At 36.8% G+C, this 18,632-nt stretch overlaps 1 protein-coding gene across 1 annotated transcript; it reads left to right on the top strand.

The window, feature by feature from the left end:
* Nucleotides 1-1,327: 1,327 nt before the first annotated feature.
* Nucleotides 1,328-2,326, top strand: LOC112856929 (olfactory receptor 2L13). Its single transcript, XM_025920225.2, has one exon. The coding sequence runs from the start codon at nt 1,388-1,390 to the stop codon at nt 2,324-2,326; it is 939 nt and encodes a 312-aa protein (XP_025776010.1). The 5' UTR covers nt 1,328-1,387.
* The last annotated feature ends 16,306 nt before the right edge of the window (nt 2,327-18,632 follow it).

Genomic DNA, 18,632 nt, shown 5'->3' with positions numbered 1-18,632 from the left:
ACGAACTATTAATTGTTTTGCTTTACTGTTGAAAAATCAGTAACTCAATCAATATTACCCAAATCTTGGACATAACAATTCAGATGCCTCCCTCAGACAGAGAAGCTCACAGAGAGCAGAAAGTCCCACACTGAAACTGGTAAAGGAAAAAATAAAACATGTATTTGGAAGTGTAAGAAATACCACAATCACAATTTATGCATGCATAGGAGAATGAGTGAAGAAAAGAACAAACTGCCAGAATTGATTGAGAAAGAGAAAAGGAGAAGCTATAAAATGTTGAGTTACATTTAAAAATTCTCAAGGAAAGGATTGGACATTAGAAACCTGAAAAATTCTCCAGAAAGGAAAATATTTCTTGATTGTTTTAAGTAATTAATGCATAATACGAATATTGCCACTTTTCATAAGCCAAAAAGGTGGTAAGTACAAATGTTTAAGCTACAAATTCAATATATTTTCCTGCTTATACCTGCTTTTCTAATAGAACAGCTTTTCAATCGATTATGCTACCATCTACTGTATCAGAAACAAGAGAATAGAAAAAGGGGGTAAGTACTCTCTCCAAATTCAGAATGTTTTGACCTATTCCAAAATATTGAATTAAGCCAAATATTTTGCAAAAGGGTAATAATTATTGAAGGAAAGTAAATTAGGTATAAAAATCTGTGCATTTGACTTTGGGTTCTGTAGGTCTTTAAAAATTCAAACATCATTATGAAAGAGAGAATGTTCAAATAATATTTTATAATTCATGTAGATCTCACAAGTTCTGCAAGAACTTTACAGTTCAAGGATAGTGATTTTTGGTGGAGATCACATGTTTAGGAAAGGTACAGAAGTGATAAGAATATGAGAGGCAGAGTATGAACATTTTCCTCACTGCAGTATCCCATTTAGGGAAGAAAGACCAGAAATTAAAGATATAGAAAAGAACTAGGTAATAGAGGAATAATAATTTAAGCTTACACAAAGATTTTGAGTCACATAATCCAGTTACTACTGTAAATATAATGTGTTAAATTAACAGACACCAGGGAATACAGAGATTCATGTGGCATCTTATAAATGCTGAGTGATGTGCGTAACCAAAAGTTATGGAGAGAATAATGTTTTAGTTATTTTGTTTGTTTTTGCTGGCTATAATACTAGGCTTCATACTGAAGATCACTTGTTGCAGTGCTTAGCAAACAATTTGAAGGGGAATATTTAATTCAGACACTAAAATTGGTTCTATGAAAGCTGCAGTATTGAAAAAAAAAGACAATTAAATATAAACAAATATTTATAAAATAATAATTCCTTTTTATGCTCCTGTTTAATTTCTTGTTATGTGCTTTGTTTTGTTTTTATTTTTCTTTCAAGGGAGTGAAAACAGTACAATTTCATGGAGAAATGGAATCAAACTTCAAATGATTTCATTTTGTTGGGGTTGTTTCCCTCAAATCAAACTGGCCTTTTTCTCTTATTTTTTATCGTCTTCATATTCTTTATTGCCTCAGTGGGCAACTCAGCCATGATTCACCTCATACGATTAGATCCCCGGCTTCACACACCAATGTACTTTCTCCTCAGCCAGCTCTCTCTCATGGACCTAATATATATTTCCACCACTGTCCCAAAGATGGTTTTCAACTTCCTCTCTGGACAGAAAGGTATCTCCTTCCTGGGATGTGGCATGCAAAGCTTTTTCTTCCTGACTATGGCATGTTCTGAGGGTTTACTTCTGTCCTCAATGGCCTACGACCGTTATGTAGCTATCTGCCACCCCCTTCATTATCCCATCCGCATGAGTAAAATGATGTGTGTGAAAATGATCATAGGATCTTGGATTTTGGGGTCTATCAACTCCTTGGCACACACAGTCTATGCTCTCCATATTCCTTACTGCCGGTCCAGGGCCATTGATCATTTCTTTTGTGATGTGCCAGCCATGTTACCTTTGGCCTGTATAGACACCTGGGTCTATGAGTACATGGTTTTTGTGAGTACAAGTCTCTTTCTCCTCTTTCCTTTCCTTGGCATTACTGCTTCTTATGGATGGGTTCTTTTTTCTATTTATCACATGCACTCAAAAGAGGGAAGAAAAAAGGCCTTTACCACCTGTTCAACACATTTAACTGTAGTGACATTTTACTATGCACCTTTTGTTTACACCTACCTTCGGCCCAGGAATCTCCGTTCACCAACAGAAGATAAGATTCTGGCAGTCTTCTACACCATCCTCACCCCCATGCTCAATCCCATCATCTATAGCCTGAGGAATAAGGAGGTTCTGGGGGCCATGAAAAGAGAGTTTGGGATATTCTCTGCCAATAAAGAATAATCATGGCTGCCCTTACTCTTGTTATCCTTTTCCAGGTTAATTAGAACACTTTAGAGCAGCACTGTCTGATAGACATGTAATGTGAGCCACATGTAATTTTAAAAATTAGCAACCACAGTTAAAAAGTAAAATTGATTTAAATAATATATTGTTTTAACTCAAAGCATTAAAATAAATACTGATATTAACAGCAATTATATTAATGATATATATATACTATATTAAATGCAATATGTTAGTACATATTAATATTTATACTTATATTGTCTTGCTATGGTTTTTATTGTTAGTCAACAGAAAATTATTAATGTGACTTTTACTTTGGTTTCAGTCTAGGTCTTCATAACCTTCTGTGTATTTTATAGTTAGAGCATGTTACAATTTTGAATATACATATTTCAAGTGCCAAATAGCTAGATGGGGCTCTTGGTTACTTGTTACACAGCAGAAACTTAAACATTGAATAAAATGCTTTTACAAAGTATATATGGTATATAAAAATATATTTGTAATACATAAAATATAGGTAGTGGGATGTGAAGTAACAAGCAAAAACAAGCATGTAAATGTGGTGTTTATAAGTTTGCTTACGTATTGTCCTCCTTCATCATAATTGTAATTGACATTTGGAGTCCATCTTATCCTAACATCATTTTATAAAAGTAATTTTAGGGGTCTTATTTTGTATAGCATTTTTTACAATTTCTATTTAAAAATAGTAAGAGTCAGTACCTGCATAGAAATATGAGGAAGATTGACAATTTATTCTATATCCAAGTATATATATATATATATAGAGAGAGAGAGAGAGAGAGCTTAAATAAGTTATTTCTACTTAAAGGAATTACTTATTAGTCCATCCCCCAAGTCTTCATTTATTGCCCAAGTTCAATCTCCAAATATCTTTCTCTGGTGTCTTTTAATATCTTAAGAATTCTCATGATTTCAGTCTAAGAGACTCTTAAATATAGAGAACAAACAGAGGGTTGCTGGAGGGGTTGTGGGAGGGGGGATGGGCTAAAGAGGCCTTAAGGAATCTACTCCTGAAATCATTGTTGCACTATATGCTAACTAATTTGGATGCAAATTAAAAAATAAATAAATTTTAAAAAGTATTTTTGAAATCTAAAATGTATACTACACCTTTTTATGCAAGTTATTTCCCTAAAATACAAATGTGATGCTGTCATCCCACAGTCTTTGATTTCCTATTGATTTCACACACACCCATGCACAATAATTGCCAATTTTATGCTCAAGTTCAAGAGCATCTAAAATTTACATTATGTTCTTTTATCTGGTTCTACAACTCAATCCACAAACTTAGTGCCATAGCTACATTTGACATTAAAAGTAAAAGAGCCAGTTGTTTTATCAGCAAAATGGACTCATTTGGGAATAACAGAGCAATTATAATTTCTATGGTAAATCATAGACAAGTCTAAAGTTGAAAAGAGAGAGATGTTACTTAATAGAAAAAAGAAAGCTGGAATAGCCATACTAATATCTGACAAACCTGACATTAAAACAAAGATTGTAACAAGAGATAAAGAAAGGCATTATACAATAATTAAGGGGTCTATCCATCAATAAGTTCTATCACTTGTAAATATCTCTCAAAAACATAGAGCAAATAATAACAAAAATAAAGAAACTAATTAATAATAATGCAATGGTAGTAGGAAATTTTAACACCCACATACAACAATGCACAGATAATCTAAGCAGAAAACTAACAAGGTCCAATAGTAGACTGGATGAACTTAAAGATATATTCAGAATATTCCATTCTAAAGCAGAAGAATACACATTCTTTTAGAGTGCAAATGGAACATTTAACAGAATAGATCAAATGTTGGGTCACAAATTTGGCCTCAACCAATACAAAAATATTGAGATCATACATGAATATTTTCAGGCTGCTATAAAAGTTGAAGTCCACCACAAGAAAAAATTTGGAATAAATACAAATACATAGAGGTCAAAGAACATCCTACCAAAGAATGAATGGGATTCCCAGGAAATTAAATAACAAATAAAAAATACATGGAATACAAATGAAAATTAAAACATGAAATTCCAAACCTTTTGGAATGCAGCAAAGGAAGTTCTAAGAGGGAACTATATGGTAATTCAGGCCTATCTCAAGAAGCAAGAAATTTCCCAAATATACAACCTAACCATACACCTCAGGCAGCTAGAAAAGGAACAGCAAATAAAGCCTAAAGCCAGCAGAAGACAGGATATAATAAAAATTAATGCAGAAGTAAACGATATAGAAGAAAATAACAAAACAGTAAACAGATCAATGAAACTTAGAGATTAGTCTTTGAAAGAATACACAAAATTGATAAAGCCCTGGACAGACTATACAAAAAAAAAAAAAAAAGAAAAAAAGGACAGAGAGAGAGAGAGAGAGAGAGAGAAAGGACCCAAATAGATAAAATCATGAATGAGAGAGGAAAGATCACAAGTAACACCACAGAAATAAAAACAATGATTATAGAATACAATGAAAAATTATATTTCAACAAACTGGGCATCTGGCAGATATTGAAAAATTCCCAGAAACTAAAAAACTACCAAAAATGAAACAGGAAAAAATAGAAAATTTTATGTGACCCATAACCTGCAAAGAAGGTTATGAATCAATAATCAGAAATATACCAAGGAAGAGTCCTGGGATATATAGCTTCCCAGGGGAATTCTACCAGACACTTATTATTCTCAAACTGTTCCAAAAAATAGAAATTGAAGGAAAACTTCCAAACTCAATCTATGAAGCCAGCATTACCTTAATTTCAAAACCAGTTAAAGATCCCTCTAAAAAGGAAAATTTAAGGCTATCATCCCTGATGAAACTGGATGCAAACATTCTCAACAAGATACTAGCAAATTAAATCCAACAGTACATTAAAATAATTATTCACCATGATCAAGTGGGATTTATTCCTGACCTTCAGGATTTGCTCAATATTCACAAAATGATCAATAAGATGCACCACATTAATAAAAGAAATGATAAGATATGATCCTCTCAATATATGCAGAAAAAGAATTTGACAAAATAGAGCATCCTTTCTTGATAAAAACCCTTCAATAAAGTAGGGGCAGAAGAAACATACCTTAACATCATAAAGGCCATATAGGAAAGACCCACTGTTAATATAATCATCAATGGGGAAAAAATGATTTTTCCCTACATTCAGGAATAAGACAAAGATGCCTGCTGTAGCCGACACATAGACTGAGTGAACGCGCGGGGCTGCCTCTGTCAGAGAAAGAGCAGCAGCAGCAAACTGCACACAGTCTTTACTTCATATTTCATTATATAGAAGTATCAAAGAATATCAAAGCTAGGAAAGAGAGTGCAAAGGATCTTTAGACATTAACCAGACATATGCCTGGTGGTTACCTGAAGGCATGAAGGGAATGAGTGTGGTTTCAAGGAATGTCAAAGATTTACAGCAGGTGTGTCTAAAACTGTCCTTTGTGGGATCATTGGACTCTGATCTCATAATGCTATCACATTCTACAGCCTCGAGACCAAAACATAGCTGACATTTCAGCTTTTATCTCATTCACCCTTCACCCTTCAGGACTTACAATACACTTTCTAGAAATAACTCCATAGCCAGCTTTCACCATTACTATTTAATATACTACTAGAAGTCATAGCTTCAGCGGTCAGACAATAAAAAGAAATAAGGGACACATAAATTGGTAAGAAATATTTCAAACTTTCACTATTTGTAAATGACATGATGTCTTTGGTGTTCAGAATGATTTGATAACTACCTAGCTTTGTTCAAGGGAGAGACAAGTTTAGGTTCTCCCTAGTCTTCTGCCATCTTACCTACCCCCTACAGTCTTTGATTTAAAATCTAGTTTGTCAGGAGCGGCTGGGTGGCTCAGTCAGTTGAACATCCGACTTTGGCTCAGGTCATGGTCTCACAATTTGTGGGTTTGAGCACTGCATTGTGCTCTGTACTGACAGCTCAGAGCCTGGAACCTGCTTCAGATTCTGTATCTCCCTCTCTCTCTGCCCCTCCCTGGCTCGCTCTCTCTCTCTCTCTCTCTCCCCCTCTCTCTACCTTCTCTCAAAAATAAATAAACATTAAAAATTTTAAAAATAAAATCCAGTTTGTCTGATGTAAGTATTGGTACTCTGGCTCTCTTTTCACTTCCATTTGTATGTTAAATGTTTATTTCCTCACTTTCAAACTGTAGGTGTCTTTATGTTTAAAATGAGTATCCTCTAGGTAACATATGGATGGGTCATGGTTTTTATTTATTTTTTAATCAATTCTGACACCTTATGTGTTTTGATTGGAGCATTTGGTCCATTTAAATTCAGAGTAAGTACGGATAGATATGTATTTAGTGCCATTTCATTACTTGTTTTTTCATTGTTTCTGGAGGTTTTCTCTGTTCCTTTCTAGTCTTTGTCACTTTTGTTCTTTCCTTCACATTCAATGAGTACCCTTTAATATTTCTTGCAGGACTGGTATAGTGGTCTGGAACTCCTTTAGTTTTTGTTTGTCTGGGGAACTCTTTATATTTCCTTCTATTATGAAAAATAGCCTTGCTGGGAAGACTATCTTTGGTTACAAATTTTTCTCATTTAGCATGTTGAATACATTATGCCATTCCCTTCTGGCTTGCCATGTTCCTGGGGAGAGATCTCCAATTAGCCTTCTGGGTCTTCTATTGTAAGTTAGGGACTCCTTTTGTCTTGATCCTTTGATGATATTTTATTTATCACTATATTTTGCAAATTTTAATACAATATGTCTTGGTGTTGGTCTGCTTTTATTGATTTTGATGGGAGTTCTCTATGCCTCCTTGATTTGGATGTCTGTTTCTTTCCCCAGCTTAGGGACATTTTCAGCTAGTATATCCTCAAATAAACCTTCTTTCCCCTTTTCTCTCTCCTTTTCTTCTGGGACTCCTTTCATACAAATGTAATTATACTTGATGGAGTCACTGAGTTCCTTAAGGCTGTTCTTGTGATCCATAATTCTTCTTTCTCTCTTTTGATTAGCTTTATTATTTCCCATTATTTTATCTTCTGTATCACTTGTCCCTCTACTTCTTCCAGTGTTGTGGTCATTACATCTAATCTGGTTTGAATCTTATTTATTGCCTTTTTCATTTCTGTGTGATTGTTTTTTAAATCTTTTGTCTCTACATTAAGGTCCTCTCTGAAGTCTTCAGTTCTTTTATCAAGCCTAGTGAGTATCTTTCTGATTGTTACTTTAAATTCTGCATCAGGCAGAGTACTTATATCTGTTTTGATTAGATCTGTCTGTGACCTTGTCTTGTTCTTTCATTTGGGATGAATTCCTTCGTCTTGGCATTTTCTCCAAGTCTCTGTGTTCTTCTTTGTGTTAGAGTAATGGCTTTCCTGCCTTTAGATTAATGGCTTTATGAAAAAAAGGTCATAAAATGTCCAGGGACTGATGCTTCAGGGAGTGTCTCTCATATGTACTGTTTGCACTCTGCTGCTGTGTTTGGCTGCTCTATCCTTTATGCCAGTCCTGTCTAGAGATTTCCCTTGCCTGCAGTGTGCAGGGTTTGGACCTTGGCCAGAGTGTGGCCAGTTTTAACTAGGTGTTCTGGTCTGCTTGTAAATGAGACCTAGCACTACTTACAGTAGAACTGAACTTTGCAATGCAAACATTTCTGTTTGGAGACATAGTATGTGCATGGGTTTCTGATGGTACTCTGGAGGAAGGGCCTGCCGCACTGGGACTTAGGTAGACTTACCCCAGCAGAGCACAGAGTGGAGTAGCTTGGTGTAAAGAGGTTGGTCATCCAGTGTCAGAACTCTCCCGTTTACTGAAGCTTGTTTATGTTGAGGGTGGAGCAGAGAAATGGAACCAGCTCACTCTTTTATCTCTAGAGATTGGTCTCCCTCCCTGCTGCTTTCAGGGGAGCACTCCCAGAAGAGCAATCTCCCCACACGTGTCATACACATTTTCAACTCGCATTTTTTAGGCCATCTGTCTCTAGTTTGCTTGCCTGCCTTTAGCAGTACAGTGAACTTTGAGCTCTATCCCACTGAAACCCGATGACTTTATTTTAATAAAAAAATAAAGTTATTTATTTATTTATTTATTTAATTTTTTAAAAATTTACACCAAAATTAGAATATAGTGCAACAATGATTTCAGGAGTAGATTCCTTAATGCCCCTTAAACATTTAGACCATCCCACCTCCCACAGCCCTTCCAGTAACCTCTGTTTCTTCTCCATATTTAAGAGTCTCTTATGTTTTGTCCCCTTCCCTGTTTTTACATTATTTTTGCTTCCCTCCCCTTGTGCTCATCTACTCTGTGTTTTAAAGTCCTCATATGAGTGAAGTCATATGATATTTGTCTTTCTTTGACTGATTAATTTCACTGAGCATAATACCCTCTTGTTCCATCCATGTAGTTGAAAAAGGCAATATTTCATTCTTTTTGATTATATATATATATATATATACACACACCACATCTTTATCCATTCACTCATCGATGGATATTTTGGCTTTTTCCATACTTTGGCTATTACTGATAATGCTGGTATAAACATAGGGGTGCATGTGTCCCTTTGAAACAGTGTACCTGTATCCCTTGGATAAATACCTAACAGTGCAATTTCTGGGTCATAGAGTATTTCTGTTTTTAATTATTTGAGGAACCTCCATACTGTTTTCCAGAGTGGCTGCACCAGTTTGCCTTCTCAAAATCAGTGCAAAAGAGATCCTCTTTCTCCGCATCCTCGCCAACATCTGTTGTTGCCTGAGTTGTAATGTTAGCCATTCTGACACGGGTAAGGTGGTATCTCATTGTGGTTTTGGTTTCTATTTCCCAGATGATGAGTGATGTTAAGCATTGTTTCGTGTGTCAGTGGCCATCTGGATGCCTTCTTTGGAGAAGTGTCTATTCATGTCTTTTGTCCTTTTCTCCAATGGATTATTTTGTTTTTAGGTGTTGATACGGTCTTTATAGATTTTGGATACTAACCCTTTATCTGATATGTCTTTTGCAAATATCTTCTCCCATTCTGTTGGTTGCCCTTTAGTTTTTCTGATTGTTTCCTTCGCTGTGCAGAAGGTTTTTATTTTGATGAGATACCAGTAGTTCATTTTTGCTTTTGTTTCTCTTACCTCCAGAGACGTGTTGAATAAGAAGTTGCTGCAGCCAAGATGAAAGAGGTTTTTGCCTGCTTTCTCCTCGAGAATTTGATGGCTTCCTGTCATATATTTAGGTCATTCATGCATTTTGAGTTTATTTTTGTGTATGGTGTAAGAAAGTGGTCCAGGTTCATTCTTCTGCATGTCGTTGTCCAGTTTTCCCAGCATCACTTACTGAAGAGACTGTCTTTATTCCATTGGATGTTCTTTCCTGCTTTGTCAAAGATTTGTTGGCCATACATTTGTGGGTCCATTTATGGGTTCTCTATTCTGTTCCATTGATAGGAATGTCTCTTTTTGGGCCACTACTATACTGTCTTGATGATTACAGCTCGAAGACTGGGATTGTGATGCCTCCTGGTATTTTTTTTTTCAAGATTGCTTTGGAATTTCACGGACTTTTCTGGTTCCATGCAAATTTTAGGATTATTTGCTCTAGCTCTGTGAAGAATACTGGTGTTATTATGATAGGGATTGCATTGAATATGTAGATTGCTTTGGATATTATTGACATTTTAACAATATTTGTTCTTCCTGTCCAGGAGCATGGATTCTTTTCCCATTTTTTCGTGTCTTCAATTTCTTTCATAAGCTTTCTATAGTTTTCAGTGTATAGATTTTTCACCTCTTTGGTTAGATTTATTCCTAGGTATTTTATGGTTTTGGTGCAGTTGTAAATGGGATCGATTCCTTGGTTTCTATTTCTGTTGCTTCATTGTTGGTGTATAGGAATGCAACTGATTTCTATACATTCATTTTATATCTTGCAATTTTGCTAAATTCATGAATCAGTTCTAGCAGGTTTTTGGTGCAATCTTTTGGGTTTCCCATATTGAGTATCATGTCATCTGCGAAGAGTAAAAGTTTGACCTGCTCCTGGCTGATTTGGATGCCTTTTATTTCTTTGTGTTGTCTGATTGCAGAGATTAAGACTTCCAATACTATGTTGAATAACAGTGGTTAGAGTGGACATCCTTGTCTTTTTCCTGACCTTAGGGGGGAAGCTCTCAGTTTTTCCCCATTGAACATGATATTAGTGTAGGGTCATTCATATATGGCTTTTATGATCTTGAGATATGACCCTTCTATCCCTACATTCTTAAGAATTTTTATCAAGATAGGATGCCGTATTTTATCAAATGCTTTCTCTGCATCTTTTGAGAGGATCATGTGATTATTATCCTTTCTTTTATTGATGTGATGAATTGCATTGACTGTTCTGCAGATATTGAACAAGCCCTGCATCCCAGGTATAAACCCACTTGGTCATGATGAATAATTCTTTTAATGTATTGTTGGATCAGGTTGGCTAATAACTTGTTGAGGATTTTTTTCATTCATGTTCACCAGGGAAATTGGTCTATAGTTCTCTTTTTTAGTGGGGTCTTTGTCTGGTTTTGGAGTAAGGTAATACTGACTTCATAGAAAGACTTTGGAAGTTTTTCCTTCCATTTCTATTTTTTGGAACAGCTTCAAGAGAATAGGTGTCAACTCTCCCTTAAATGTTTGGTAGAATTCCCCTGGAAAGCCATCTGTCCCTGGACTCTTGTTTTTCAGGACAATTTTTATTACTAATTCTATTTCTTTACTGGTTATGGGTTTATTCAAACTTTCTTTTTCTTCCTGTTTCAGTTTTTACAGTGTATATGTTTCTAGGAAATTTGTCCATTTCTTCCAGATTACCCATTTTATTGACATATAATTTCTCATAATATTCTTTTTCATCATTTTTATTTCTGTTGTGTTGGTTGTGATCTCTCTTCTTTCATTCTTGATTTTATTTATTTGGGCCCTTTCCTTTTTCTTCTTGATTAAACTGGCTAGTGGTTTATCAATTTTGTTAATTCTTTCAAAGAACAAGCTTCTGGTTTCATTGATCTGTTCTGCTGTGTTTTTGGTTTCAATAGCATTGTTTTTGCTGTAATCTTTATTATATCCCTTCTTCTGCTGGTTTTGGGATTTATTTGCTGTTCTTTCTCCATCTCTTTAAGGCGTAAGATTAGGTTGTGTATCTGAGATATTTCTTCCTTCTTTAGGAAGGCCTGGGTTGCTATATAGTTTCCTGCGTCCCAGAGATTTTGGCCTGCGTCCCAGAGATTTTGGAATGTGGTGTTATCATTTTCATTGGTTTCAATATACTTCTTAATTTCCTCTTTAACATATTTTTTAGCCCATTAATTCTTTGGTAGGATGTTCTTTATTCTCCAAGTATTTGTTACTTTTTCCACATTTTTTCTTGTGGTTGATTTCGAGTTTCAGAGCATTGTGGTCAGAAAGTATGAACAGTATGATCTCGATCTTTTTGTACTTACTTAGGGCTGATTTATGTTCCATTATATGGTCTATTCTGGAGAACGTTCCATGTGCACTGGAGAAGAATGTATACCTTGCTCCTTTAGGATAAAATGTTCTGAATATATGTCTTAAGTCCATCTGGTCCAGTGTGTCATTCAAAGCCATTGTTTCCTTGTTGATTTTTTGATTAGATGATCTATTACTGTGAGTGGGGTGTTGAAGTCTCCTACTATTATGGTATTACTATCAATGAGTTTTTTATGTTTGTGATTAATTGATTTATTATTTGTTATTTGGATGCTGTCTCATTTGGTGCATAAATATTTACAATTGTTGGGTCTTCTTGGTGGATAGACCCTTTAATTATGATATAAGGCCCTTCTTCATCTGTTGATACAGTCTTTATTTTAACATCTAGGTTGTCTGATATAAGTATGGCTACTCTGGCTTTCTTTTATTGACCATTAGCATGATAGATTGTTATCCATCCCCTTATTTTCAATCTGAAGGTGTCTTTAGGTCTAAAGTGGGTCTAAAGGGCATATGGATGGATCTTGCTTACTTATCCATTATGTTTCCCTGCATCTTTTGTTTGGAGCATTTCATCCACTGATGTTTAGAGTCAGCACTGAAAGATATGAATTTATTGCCATTATGTTGCTTATAGAGTTGGAGTTTCTAGTAGTTTTCTCTGGTCCTTTCTAGCCTTTGTTGCTTTTGGTCTTTATTTTTTTTTTAATTTTTAAACATCTTTTTTCATCTCTTCTGCCCTCAGAGAATCCCCCTTAAATTTTCTTGCAGGGCTGGTTTAGTGGTCACAAGTTCCTTTAATTTTTGTTTGTCTGGGAAACTTTTAATCTCTCCTATTTTGAATGACAGCCTTGCTGGATAAAGAACTCTCGTCTGCATATTTTTCTGATTCATCACATTGAATATATCCTGCCACTTCTTTCTGGCCTGCCAAGATTCTGTGGATAGGTCTGCTACAAACCTGATCTGTCTTTCCTTGTAGGTTAAGGACTTTTTTTCCCCCTTGCTGCTTTTGTGATTCTCTCCTTACCCGAGTATTTTATGAATTTGACTATAATACGCCTGTTTGATGGTCGGTTTTTGTTGAATCTAATGGCAGTCCTCTGTGCTTCCTGAATTTTGAGTCTGTTTCTTTCCCCAGGTTAGGAAAGTTTTCCACTATGATGTGTTCACATAGCCCTTCTACCCTTATTTCTCTCTCTTCCTCTTCTGGGACCCCTATGATTCTTTTTTTTTTTTTAATTTTTTTAACGTTTATTTATTTTTGAGACAGAGAGAGACACAGCAGGAACAGGGGAGAGGCAGAGAGAGAGGGAGACACAGAATCGGAAGCAAGCTCCAGGCTCTGAGCCATCAGTCCAGAGCCTGACGCGGGACTCGAACTCGCGGACCGCGAGATCGTGACCTGAGCTGAGGTTGGACGCTTAACCGACTGAGCCACCCAGGCGCCCCATGGGACCCCTATGATTCTGATGTTGTTCCTTTTTAATGAGTCACTGATTTCTCTAATTCTTAAATCATGTTCTTTTGCCTTAATCTCCCTCTTTGTTTCTGCTTCATTATTCTCCATAAGTTTGTCCTCTATATTGCTGATTCTTTGTTCTGCTTCATCCATCCTTGCCGCTGTGGCATCCATTCGAAATTGCAGCTCAGTTATAGCATTTTTTATTTTATCCTGACTAGCTTTTACTTCTTTTATCTCTGCATAAAGAGATTTGTAATCTATTTTAGACTCCACCTAGTATTTTTGTTCATGATTCTAAATTCTGGTTCAGACATCTTGCTTGTATGTGTGTTCATTAATTCCCTGTCTGTCTTTTCTTCCTGCTCTTTCTTTTGGGGTGTATTCCTTCGTTTCCTCATTCTGAAGGGAAAAAAGGAATTAATGAGGTAGAAAAAATTAAATTAAAAATATTAAAATTAAAGAAATATTAAAATTAAAGAAATATTAAAATTAAAAATTGAAAACATACACACACACAAATAAAATCAAATAAATGATGATAGGTCCTAGGTATTGTTTGGTCTGGGTGTTGAAAGAGGCTTGATAGATTAGAGAAAAGCAGGGGAAAAAAAGGAAATCGATCACAAATTTGAAAAAAATGAAGGCACTGAAGTACACTAAATGAAATGATGGAAGTAAAATAGAATTTGAAAATTTTTATACAAAAGTAAAAAATATAGTAGAAAAAAATAAGGAAAAATATTTTTAATAAAAATTGAAAATAAAATGATTTTTTCTCTTTCTGTATTTAAGAAAAAGAAGTGTAAAAGAGAAAAAAAAGAAAGAAAATTGAATAAATCGACTAACAGATTGAAATACAACTGAAATTACTTCATTTTCCCCTAGAAGTCAAACTATGAAGTGCTTTATAGTCCACAAACTAAGCAGGCTGTCAGACTTATGTTCTTGAAAAGTGAGGTTCTCCCAGTTGGGCAGGGCTTAGTGTAACTCCTCCATACTCTACTAGATGGTGCTGCTTAGCTTACTGGGGTAGATAATTGCATCACTTGTGGGTGCATATGCACTTGTACGGGTGTGGTAATAATGGTGTCACCCAGCTACCCAGTCTCTAGTATCGGAACTCTGTTCTCCCTGATCAGCCATTGTGCACCTGTCCGTTTTCTTTGGCTTCCGTCCCCTCCCTGTTTTTACACAGTCTGTGACCAAGCCCTAGGCAACATTTCCCTCCCGAGTTCTTCTCAGATGCTGCTGTTTTTCTGGGCCCCTTACTTCTGAGAGACTGTGGCTTTGGCCTGTTGTGCCCCTCTGCAGAGAGTCTCACTGAGCAGTGGCTGGGTGTTGGCTTGCACCCAGCAGTTTGGTACCAAAGCCCAGAGACTGGCTGGGTGCCAGCCCACCCCAGAAAAAGTGCGTGAGATAGTGTAGCAGCAGCATTTTAGGGATTGTGGAAAATCACAACACACATCTGGCACCAGACTTCATCCTTAAGGAGCTTGTTCCAGCACCAGCGAATGTGGTTGTTCTCTGGGGTCAGCTGGGACCAGGTGGCCTCACAGCCCATACCAAGTGTCCTTCCAACAGTGGAACGCTTCTCCCCATGTGGCCCGAGAACCTCGTGGACTCCCCTCTGCTCCTGGGGATTTACCCTTTCCATCAGAGCACTGCCAGGTATTGAGCTGTGGAGTTTCAGACTCTGCACTCCCCCTGTTTATAGTCTTAATGGAATTTAAACCCTCTCCTTTTTCCTTTCTTCCTTTTTAGTTCAGTCCCTGTGGCTGTTTCCTATTTTCCAATTTCTCTCCAGCTGCTTTTCAGGGGTGTGCTTTTCCCATATTCCCCCCTGCCTCATCTCCATCCTTTGTATGCAAAAGAGGCTCCCTGCCCTCTGTGGCTTCTCTTTCCCCAAGTTCACTTCTCTGTGCCATGTACCTGCTGAATTCTATTGTTCAGGTTGTGCAGATTGTTGTGTTAATCCTCAGATAAGTTTTCTAGGTGTGCAGGATGGTTTAGTGTTGGTCCAGCTGTATTTCATTGACGCAAGACACACAAAAAGCTTCCATGCTGTTCTACCATCTTGGCTCCTCCCAACTTTTTTTTGTATTGTTTAAAATTACTTCTTTATGTCTTTAAAAAAATAAAAATAAAAGGCCTGCTGAGTTCTAAAACTCCAAACCTTAGGGACCTGCTATGGTAGGGGCATGAATTGGTCTTCTGGCAGAGGGTCTTGCCATGCTGGGACAGATGCATGTTTGATGATGAAGGGCAGTTGCAGAGGCCAGGAGTGTGAGGTTTGGAGCAAGAAGGCTAAACAGCCCATATTGGGGTGAGAAGCCCTTAGAAGGCTTCTGTGCCTATGCTGAGATTTGGTGGAGAAAAATGGTGCCTGCCAGTTCTTTTGTCCCCAGAAAACCATCCCTGTGAATGCCACTTCTCACAGATGCCTTCCAAGAAGAGTGAACAGTCTCTCCCCCATGTGCTTTGTGGGATCCTCAGATGGTGCTTTCAGCCCCAAGATTGTTCATCTGCCTTCTCTCCAGGAGAGGGTAGTACCCTGAAGGCTCTATCCCGTCTGAGTCCATTGACCTTTAAGACTACTGTCTTTGAGAGTTGTTGGTTACAAAACACAAAGATCAATCCCTCTTGTTTTCCAAGACAACACCTTTGATGTTGGGGAAGTGCTTTTGTGCATTTTCCTGTGCTCTCCTCTCTTCTCTCTCTCTCCCTCTCTATCTCTCTCTCCCTTTCTCTGTGACCAGGGCTCCCTCCCCTCTGCAGCACCCACACTCTGTTCTGTCCCCAACCATGTCTCCACACTTCCTACCTTCCTCAATGTGGCCTCTTTTCTTTCTTTAGGTGTGGAGTTTGTTTTTTCAGTCCCCAGCTTGATATCTTGAGTTTTCAGAATGATTTGATAGCTATTTAATTGTGTTCAAGGGACAGGACAAGGATAGGGTCCTCCTACTAGACTGCCATTTACTACAGTCTTCATAAAATCTATTTTATCTGATATCAGCATTGCTACTCTGGCTTGCCATTCACAACTATTTGCAAAATACATGCTTCCCATCCTGTCATTTTCAATATACATGTATCTTTAAGTTTGAAATGAGTCTCTTGTAGGCAGAAAAGAGATGGGTCTTTTCTTTTTTTTAATCCATTTCATCACCTTGTATTTTTCATTGGAGGTTTTCGTCCATTTACATTCAAAGTAATTGTTGATAGGTATGTATTTATTGTTATTTTGTAACTTGTTTTATGTTCGTTTTTGTAGTTCTATTTTCTCTTGCTTTCTTCTCATATTTTGCTGGTTTTCTTTAATGATATACTTGGGATCCTTTCTTTTTATGTTTTTGCTTGTCTGCTATTGCTTTTTGATGTGTACCATTTGGTTTCTATATAACATCTTCTGCATGAAGCAATATATATTAAGTGGATGGTCACTTAAGTTTGGACCCACTTTTTATTCCTCTTCCTCCAACACCAGGGTTTTAGTTATGTAGTGTCATTTTTTATCTTTTTATTTTGTGAAACTTTAGATTGATTTTATAGATATACTTATTTGTATTTCTTTTGTGCTTCCTACTTTTCTAAAGGAGTAAGAAAAGTACTCCTTTTCACTCAAAGAGTCATCTTTAACATTGTTTGTAGGGCTGGTTTAGTGGTAATAAATTCTTTTAACTTTGCTTTTGTCTGTAAAAATCTTTATCTCTTCTTCTATTCTGAATGATAACCTTACTAGATAGAGTATTTTTGGCTGCAGTTTTTGTTTGTGTTGTTTGCCTTTCTTTTCTTTCAGCACCTTAAGGGTATCATGCAACTCCTTTCTGGCCTGCAAAGTTACTTCTAAAAAATCTGCTGATAGGTTTACCAGGTTTTTCTAACTGCTTTCTTAGTCTTGTTGCTTAAAAAAAAAAACAACTTTGTATCATTTATTCACCTTTGAGAGACAGAACACAAGCAGGGGAGGTGCAGAGAGAAAGGGAGACACAGAATCTGAAGCAGCCTCCAGGCTCTGAGCTGTCAGCACAGAGTCCAATGTGGGGTTCAATCCCACGAACTGTGAAATCACGACTTAAACTGAAGTTGGGTGCTTAACCAACTGAGCCACCCAGGCACCCCCGTCTTTTTGCTTTTAAAATTCTTTCTTTATCACTATTTTTTTCCATTTTAATTACCATGTTTCTTGGTGGGAACTTAATTGTGTTGATTTTGTTGTGAGATCTCTGTGCTTCTTCAATTTGGATTTCTCTTTCCTTCCCATATTTGGGAAGTTGTCAGCTATTATTTCTTCAAATAAATTTTCTGCCCCCTCTTCTCTTATTTTTCCTTCTGGGATCCCTCTAATGCGAATGTTATTACATTTGATGGTTTTACTAAATTCCCTAAGTCTGTTCTCACTTTGTATTTTTTTTCCTCTCAGGTATTCAGCTTGATTGCTTTCCACTTCTCCATCCTCCAGGATACTGATACATTTTTCTTCCTGTGGTTAATGATTTATTCAATTTAGTGCAATTTTAAGTTCATTTATTAAGTTCCCCATATCTAGCTTTTTTCTTTTTTTTTCTTTTTTTTAATCTTTTTTGAAAATCAATAATGTCTTCCATTCTTCTCTTGATCCAATAAGTATCTTTGTGATCATTACTTTAAAGTCTCTATCAGTCTTATTACTGATATCCTTTTCATTTCAGTCTCTTACTGTGATTTTGTCTGGTTTTCATTTGGTACATATTCCTCTGTCTCCTCATTTTGTCTAAATCTCCATTTCTGTTTCTCTGTGTTAGGAAAATCATCTAAGCCTTATGAAATGACCTTATGAAGTGACCTGAAAAATCGTGACCTTATGAAGAAGAGGTATGGTAGTGTTCTGTAATGCAGTGTCCTTTGTTCACCAGAACCTGTCACTTCAGGATTGTCTCCAATGTGTGTTGCATGCACTGTGCTATTGTGGCTGAGATATTTTTTCCCTTAAGCCCAGTTTTCTTCAGTGGGTCTCTTTGCCAGTTGCGGGCAGTGTTTAGTCCCTGTGGTATTAGTGGGCCAGTCTGGGACCACCTGGGACATGAGTTGATTTAGATGGCATTTGCAGAGATGCAATTGTACCAAATTGAAAAACAGTTTCCCTGTGTTTTTCCCTTAGAAGCTTTCATTGGTGGGCAGGGCCTATAGTCAGACCAATTGTGTGCCCCCAGCCCACTGTTGAGGCCCCATTTTGCCTGGTGTATGTGGTTATATTCTCCTCTCCCTGAGGCAGGAGTTACTTTAGAGTAATGTTAGTCATTGCCAGAACTGCATGCACAATGCCAAGCTTGCAACACCTGTTTTTATGGGCTCCA

The sequence above is a fragment of the Puma concolor genome, chromosome A1 (genome assembly GCF_028749965.1).
Source record: "Puma concolor isolate L17-30 chromosome A1, mPumCon1.1.hap2, whole genome shotgun sequence".
Classification (NCBI taxonomy): Eukaryota; Metazoa; Chordata; class Mammalia; order Carnivora; family Felidae; genus Puma; species Puma concolor.
Note: the sequence above shows the minus strand (reverse complement) of the source record. Positions and strands in the feature narration are given on the sequence as shown.

Bases quoted from the DNA above. Each gene is read 5' to 3' on its own strand.
- LOC112856929 (XM_025920225.2), top strand. From the start codon at position 1,388: ATGGAGAAATGGAATCAAACTTCAAATGATTTCATTTTGTTGGGGTTG.